Consider the following 7,706-nt stretch of genomic DNA (forward strand, 5'->3'; position numbering starts at 1 on the left):
GAGCGATGTAATGGTTTCCTTGCCTGAGTCTTTACTGGAAAGGTCTCTCAGATCTCTACGTTCAGTGAAGAGTTTCAAGGAAGAGGAATGCATGCACTGGCAGGAACCTCACTGAGGGGAGGAAGGGGTTAAACGCATAAGAAAGAAAAAATAAGAAAAAGTGATATTTTCACTGAAAGATGACCTTGCTGCTGAAAGACACTGATATTCAGTGGGGGAAATTTCACATATTGTGGTTGCTTTGGGTTGTTTTCTGTGTGCTTTGAGAAGTAGAATTTCTGTAGAAGATAACAGGATGTTGTAAAATAGTACTAAAAAACATTTCTCATAGGCCTAGGCCCCTGGTGAAAGGGAAGAGAGATAGGAAGTGTGGAGATTGCAAAAGTTCAGCCTTGTGAAGGAATGTGGCTGTGATAGGCCCTGTGGTATGTTATGGCAGAGAAACAGGCTTGGCATGAGCACTTGTTGCCCCATTAAGAAGGAATAAGCTTAGGATTGTATGTGTCCCCATTATGTTAGCGTGGTGATAGAATAAGTCTACTCTTCACACTTCAGCTGTGGATTTTGGCCATCTTGGTTACCTGCATACATTCAGTTCAAACACTCATAAAATCCCAGAAGGACAAATGCTGGTGTTGGCCCCTGCAGTGACACCAGCTGGAGCTGCCTGGCTGGGAGTATCCCTGTGGGAAAGGTCTTGGTGGACAGGGAGCTGGGCAGGAGGCAGTCATGTGCCCTGGCAGCAAGGAAGGCCAGGAGCACCCTGGGCTGTGACCAGGAGACTAAGGATGTGAATTATCCAGGTTACTGTGCCTTAGTTTTAGTTTCCAGACAGAAAAGATGCCTGGAAGTCTGAGCAAGTTTAGTGAAGACCCTCCAAGGTGGGGCTGGAGCACCTTGCCTGTAAGGAGGCCAAGGAAGCTGGACTTGGATTAGATCCATCTGCTCCCACATTCCCTTCTGAGAAATTTAGAAAGCCAGGGCATCCTAGATAAGTTTTGGCGGCATTGGGGGTAGTTTCTGTACCTTATATCTCAAAAGGAGCTTCTATAATAAACTTTAGTCTGAAGCTCCCACTCTGCCCACAACAAGGGGATCACTGCAAGGGGGGGCATCAGGTCACTGGGCACCAGTGATGAACACTGTGAACACTGAGAGGAAGCACTGGGAGCACTGGGAACTCTGTCATGTCTCCCAGCTGCCTCAGTTCAGCTTCCCACTTTGAGTGGTGTCTGTGTGGTTTTAGGGTACACATTCCAGCAGCAAGGGTTTGATTGACAGCTGGCTTTTATTGGGGAAAGAAAAATGGAGTGGGGAGTGCTGAGGCCACTGGGGAGTGGATGCTGAGGATCTCCAGATGTGGGGTTGTGAGGTTGCTGGGGTTGTTCAAGTGCGGGATGTTGAGGATGGCCATGTAAGGGGTGCTGGGAGTGCTGGGTGTTCTGGATTTTCAGATGCTGGTGATTCTGTCTGTTGGGAGTGCTCAGGTGCCAGATGCTGTGTGTTCTGGAGGTGCTGGGTGCACTGGGTGTCCGGATGCTGGGGTTGCTGGGTGCTAGGGGTGGCCAGATGTGGGGTTCTGTGTGTGCAGGGTGCTGGGAGTGCTGAGGGTGCTGAGCAGGTGCATCTCCTGTGCTCAGATGGAAATGCTGTTCTCTGTCTCCAGCGGGTTCAGGTAGTTGTATCTCAGCTCAGCCAGGTGGTTCCTCTCCTCAATCCGGTCCCGGATCTCCTCCAGCCGCCCTTGGAAGGCTCGGATGAGTCGGCGGGGTTCTGCCTCTGTGAACCACTCCTCCGGGTACTGTCCCAGGAGCCTCTGTGGGGGGGAGGACAGGGACATAGACCCTTCAGCTTCAACCCCTCAGTGCCGTTCAGGGGTTCTCTAGCACCTTGGTAGGTGTGGAGCAATGGTGGCTGTCCCCCAAGCTTGATGATACCAAAGGTGGTGACATCCACCCTTGTGGGCACCTCTTCTAGTTCCCCAGGCCCACAGAGCTGTTTGGGGGGGTACACAGGGACTGTGGGGCCAGACTCACTCTGTCCTTGAGCTGAGAGCTGAGGAGAATGAGGGCTATCAGGATGTTGGCTGTGGTGGCCACCTCAGGGATGGTGTCAAGGAAGTGCTGGAGGAAGGCCCGGCCCTTTTCGCAGGGTGGTGGGTGGCGCATGGAGGACGGGGCGTTGGGGACGAAGGCTCCCAGATCATACTGCAGGGCAATAGGTCACTGTAGAGAACATCCCCCCAAAACAGCAATGGAACAGGTGGGGGCATCCACCTGAAACAGCGAGGAGACAGGTGGGGACATTCTTTGGCACAGAGAGGGGGCAGGTGGGAACATCTCAGCATGGCAAGGGAGGCAGATGGGGACATCTACAGTATGAAGAGAGGATGGATGGGGACATCCTTCTGGCATAGGGACCCATTGGATGGGGATATAGGGTGAGGACATCCTTCCAACATGGAGATAGGATGGATGGGGACATCCTTCTGTCATGTAGAGAGGTGTTACATAGACATTAGTTCAGAATGGGAACATCCTTCCTGTGCACGGAGGAATGGGAGTGGGACATATCCCCAGCAAGGCTAGAGGACAACTGGGGATATCCTTTGGATCCCTGGCCCATGTCCCACCTGCCCATTGTTGACAGCCGCGTGCTGTGCCGAGCAGGTGAACATCACCATGGTGAGGAACTTGATGAGCTCCGCCACTGTCTGCAGCGAGGAGGGAACACCTGGGTGGGAGTGGGGACATCAAAGAGCCTCAGGGACCTGCCTGTCCCCTGCCTCCCTTGAGGACATCCTGTGGCAGCCACAGGTGTGCTACCTGAGGAGGTCCTGCCCAAGAAGCCATTGGTGAAGATGTCCATCACCCAGGCCTGCAGCTCGGTGTCCCTGCTCACCGCTGCATCCCCACCGTAGTAGAATGTCACAATGCCGCTGACAAAGCTGCCATAAGGATGAGGTGATTGTGAGGTCCTGGGGCACCCCAAGACCACCTTCCACCCCCCAAAACCAGTCTCACCTCTCAATGGCTTCCCAGAGGCTCATCCCATCATCTCGGTAGTAGTAGTTGGGGATATGGGACATGCCACGGTGGTGGATGTCATCGGGGAGGCACAGGGATGTGTAGGTCACCTGCTCCAGGCCTCGCTGCACCACCAGCAGCAGCCCCTCATAGGTCACCCCTGATCCCTGAGAAGAGGGCCACCCACAGATGGAGAGGGCAGGACGTGCCAGGCTCCAGTGTCCCCTGGTGCTCCCCAGTATCCTGCACTGCTCCCGAGAGTCCTCCATGTACACACCCAGTGCCCCCTGTACTCCCATATACTACCCCAGTGGTCTCCAGTGTCCTTTACCCCATGTTCTCTAGTGCCTCCCAGGTCTCTCATGCTTCCCAATGCCCCCTAGTTCCTCCAGTACACTACAGCGCTCCCCAGTAATTCCAGTACACCAGTGTTCCCAGTAAACACCAGTATTCCACATTGGTCCCAGTAGCACCCCAGTACCCTCCCAGTGTCTCCAGTAGACCACAAGGCTCCCAGGAGACCTCAATGACCCCAGCAGAATCCAGTACCTCCAGTGGCCCCAGTAGATCCCAGCACTGACAAGACTCCAGTGCCCTCCAGTGTCCCAGTGGACTCTAGTAGACCCCCAGTGTCCCCAGTACAACCCCATGCCTCTCAATACCCCAGAGCATTCAGTGCCCCTCAGTGCTCCCTACAGGTCCCAGTGCCCCAACAGAGTCCAGTTCCCTCAGGCCCCAGGGCTCACCTTGTCGATGAGGCCACCCCGGTTGATGAGCACAGTGCGGGCCAAGGTGTTGATGTGCAGTGTGAAGTGGAAGTGGGGCATGAGGAGCTGAAGGGGGAACAAACACCTGACAAGTGACTAGGGACCCCTTCATGGAGCTGGGGGGGCTGTCAGGTGGGCCATAACTGCCCTCAGATCCGGGGACAGGGAGCAGCGGGTGGTCCTGAGGGGGGACCTTACCTTGAAGAGAGGGTGACAGGTGGGCAGGTTGCGCAGGGTGGCAATGGCGAATACCTCCCCAAACAGGTGGGTCCTCAGCAGGTGGGTGAGGAGCTGGTGGCTGTAGAAGTCAGCATTGCGCACCCAGGTCTTGGCCAACAGCCAGTCCCACTCATCATCACTCGGCAGGAAGATGGGGTTGCAGGGTCCTGGTGTTGGGCTGAGCTGTGGGACACCACCTCATGGTCTAGGACCATCGCCACCCTCCTGATAGCAGGGTTTAGGGTGGGACATCCCTACCTGGATGGCGATGGGGCGCAGGAGCCCATCGATGCCCTGATGAAGCAGGCAGAGCGGGGCCGCTATGTGCTGCTGGCGCCCATAAATGGTGTCGGTTGGGATGTCCTCCAGCACTTTGTAGTCCACAATGAAAATCCGACCTTCTTGCAGCTCTTTGCCCAGGTCAGTGCCACCTCCCAGTGAGCCAGCAATCATCTCTGGTGTCACTGGGAAATTCACTGGCAGCGTGGTGCAGCGATGGATGATGATGGGGTTGTTACCATTGAGAAACTGGTAACCGAAGAAGTCATCTTCTTGCCAGTGCTTGGCCACGTACTCAGGGACTATGGGGATGGTCAGACATCAGCACCTGCTTACCCACCCTCCAGGCACATCTTGTGAGTGTTGCAGGTAGAAGGGCAGGGGACAACACATAAGGCACCCACCAATGTCTCTGCCCTGTGTCCGGGAGAAGACGGTGCGCATCTCATCCAGGCTGTTCCAGGAAGTGCGTCTCAGTAGGAACCCTGACAAAAAGTGGGAAGCCCCTCTACAGGGCAGAGGGGGGACCTCAGCACACCATTTGCCTTCTCTGGCCCCTTTCTCTGCCATCACCTAGGTCCTCCATGGCCCTTACTTACTGGAAGATGAGGAAACCGGTGAAGTTTTTGGCCCTGATGCGGGAGAATTGGATGTTGGAGTCCAGCTCAAAGATGGAGTCCACATTCAAGCAACGGGGCCAGCCCTGGGCAAAGTTCTTCCACCTGCGTGGGGAGAAAATAGGAGCAGACATCAGCATCACTGCTGACCAACCCACCTGGCCAAAGCAGGCCTTGTCCCCATGTTCCTGCTGTCACCGGTAAGCCTCCTGCCGTGCTGCCAGCTCCTGACTACGATGTTCCTTGAGGATCTGCAGCTTGTCGTCCACCAGCTTCTTCCCTGGAAAGAAAGAGGGTGTCAGAAGTTGGACCTCTGGCCATCAGAGGAGGATGGGGGCAGGGTGGGTCCTACCTGAGCCTTCTCGCACCTCCACCGTGGTGACCCCTTCCAGCCACTGGTAGCAGGGGAAGCGATACAGGGTCCCATTGGGGGCTGTCACACGGACATCCTTGCAGAACCAGGCGTCCTCCAGGAAGAGCCGCCACTTATGCAAGCGGATGAGGACAATAGGGCCCAAGTCCTGCCCACAGTGCACAGACAGGCTTCTCTCCTGGAGAGGAAGAAATGGCTTCTGGGGGAATGGGCAGGTACCCTGTGGTGGCACCAGGGATGAGAAGGGGCTCAAAGTATCCACACTTGATTCCATTGCCTTCAGGATCCTTATCCTCTACCATCCCCTCAAAGTCATTTTCCTCCATCCTTTCAGAACACCATTCCTCCAAATCCCCCAGGACCACTACCCACCATTCTCTCAAATTTTTTTCTTCTAGACCCTGGAAGCCCTTTCATTAATCTCCCTCAAATCCTTTCCCACCATCCCCTTGTATCCCCAGGACCCTCACATCCCTGGGGCACCCAGTGCCACCCCTCATGTACCAAGGACAGTTCTACCATCCCTTGTGTGCCTATCCCCATCCCCACCTTCCCTGGCAGGAACAAAAAGGAGACCGTGGTCCTGCGGCTCTCGCCGTAGCTGCCCACCAACGTGATGGAGATAGAGTTGTTGGTCCCAGCTTCCACCATGTCACCTGTTGCCACTGTCACCTTGTAGACGGCCATGACAACCTGCAGTGATGTCCTGGAGATGCCTTCAGAGAAAAGTGAGGGGCTGTGGAGTGCAAACCTGCTGTTTTGGATGATTTGGGTGTCGCAATCCTCATGGCCGTTGTGTGAGTGGGTGACAGGTCCTTCCTCCTCACGGAGGTTTTATCAGATCACCACTACTGGCTAGCGTTCAGTACATCTGATCTCAACTGATGTGGTCATGGGGAAATGATCCAAGAGATAGCCCTGGGGGTGGCTGTGGGGACATTACCCAAGCAATGGCCCTGGGGGTGGCTGTGAGGACATTATCCAAGCAATGGCCCTGGGGATGGCTGTGGGGACATTACTCAAGCAATGGCCCTGGGGGTGGCTGTGGTGGCAGGACCCAAGCGATGACCCCAGGATGGCTGTGGGGGCATTACCCAAGCGATGGGCCCAGGGGTGGCTGTGAGGACATTATCCAAGTGATGGCCCTGGAGTGGCCATAGGGACATGACCCAAGCAATGGCTGCGGGGGTGGCTGTGGGGACATTAGCCAAACGATGGCCCTGGGGTGGCCATGGGGACATGACCCAAGTGATAATACTGAAGGCGACTGTGAGGACATTACCCAAGCGATGGCCCTGGGGGTGGCCATGAGGACATTATCCAAGCGATGGCCCTGGGGGTGGCTGTGAGGACATTACTCAAGCGATGGTTGCGAGGGTGGCTGTGGGGACATTAACCAAGTGATGGCCCTGTGGCAGCCGTGGGGACAGGACCCAAGTGATGGCCCCTGGGATGGCTGTGGGGGCATTACCCAAGCGATGGGCCCAGGGGTAGCTGTGAGCATTATCCAAGCGATGGCTCTGGAGTGGCCGTGGGGACATGACCCAAGCGATGGCCCAAGGGTGGCCGTGGGGACATGACCCAAGTGCTAACACTGAAGGTGGCTGTGGGGACAGGACCCAAGCGATGGCCTTGAGGGTGGCTGTGAGGACATTATCCAAGTGATGGCCCTGGAGTGGCTGTGGGGACATGACCCAATCAATGGCTGCGGGAGTGGCTGTGGGGACATGACCCAAGGGATAAACACTGAGAGTGGCTCTGAGGACATTGCCCAAGTATGGCCCTGGGGGTGGCCGTGGGGACAAGACCCAAGCAATGGCCCCAAGGGTGGCCGTGGGGACATGACCCAAGTGCTAACACTGAAGGTGGCTGTGGGGACAGGACCCAAGCGATGGCCTTGAGGGTGGCTGTGAGGACATTATCCAAGTGATGGCCCTGGAGTGGCTGTGGGGACATGACCCAATCAATGGCTGCGGGAGTGGCTGTGGGGACATGACCCAAGGGATAAACACTGAGAGTGGCTCTGAGGACATTGCCCAAGTATGGCCCTGGGGGTGGCCGTGGGGACATTACTCAAGTGATGGCTGCGAAGGTGGCTGTGGGGACAGTAGCCAAGCGATGGCCCTGGGGTGGCCATGGGGACATGACCCAAGTGATAACACTGAAGGTGGCTGTGAGGACATTACCCAAGCAATGGCCCTGGGGGTTGCCGTGGGGGCATTACCCAAGCGATGGCCCCAAGGGTGGTTGTGGGGACACAATCCAAGTGATGGCCCCGGGGGTGGTTGTGGCAACATAACCCAAGTGATGGCCCTGGGGATGGCTGTGAGGACATTACTCAAGCAATGGCCCTGGGGGTGGCTGTGGTGGCAGGACCCAAGCGATGACCCCAGGATGGCTGTGGGGGCATTACCCAAGCGATGGG

The 7,706-nt window shown here is 56.2% G+C and overlaps 1 protein-coding gene across 1 annotated transcript; it reads right to left on the bottom strand.

The window, feature by feature from the left end:
• Positions 1-1,269: 1,269 nt before the first annotated feature.
• On the bottom strand, positions 1,270-6,247 carry LOC306811408 (hydroperoxide isomerase ALOXE3-like). Its single transcript, XM_079325080.1, has 13 exons — positions 5,831-6,247; positions 5,261-5,459; positions 5,107-5,188; positions 4,891-5,013; positions 4,696-4,799; positions 4,271-4,593; positions 3,992-4,195; positions 3,773-3,859; positions 3,024-3,193; positions 2,826-2,947; positions 2,633-2,733; positions 2,037-2,207; positions 1,270-1,816 (listed from the first exon to the last, which is right to left on the bottom strand). Exons 1-13 carry the CDS (start codon positions 5,966-5,968, stop codon positions 1,637-1,639), a joined length of 2,004 nt encoding a protein of 667 aa, XP_079181206.1. The 5' UTR covers positions 5,969-6,247; the 3' UTR covers positions 1,270-1,636.
• Positions 6,248-7,706: the final 1,459 nt, after the last annotated feature.

Source organism: Erithacus rubecula (assembly GCF_903797595.1).
Source record: "Erithacus rubecula genome assembly, chromosome: 22".
NCBI lineage: Eukaryota > Metazoa > Chordata > Aves > Passeriformes > Muscicapidae > Erithacus > Erithacus rubecula.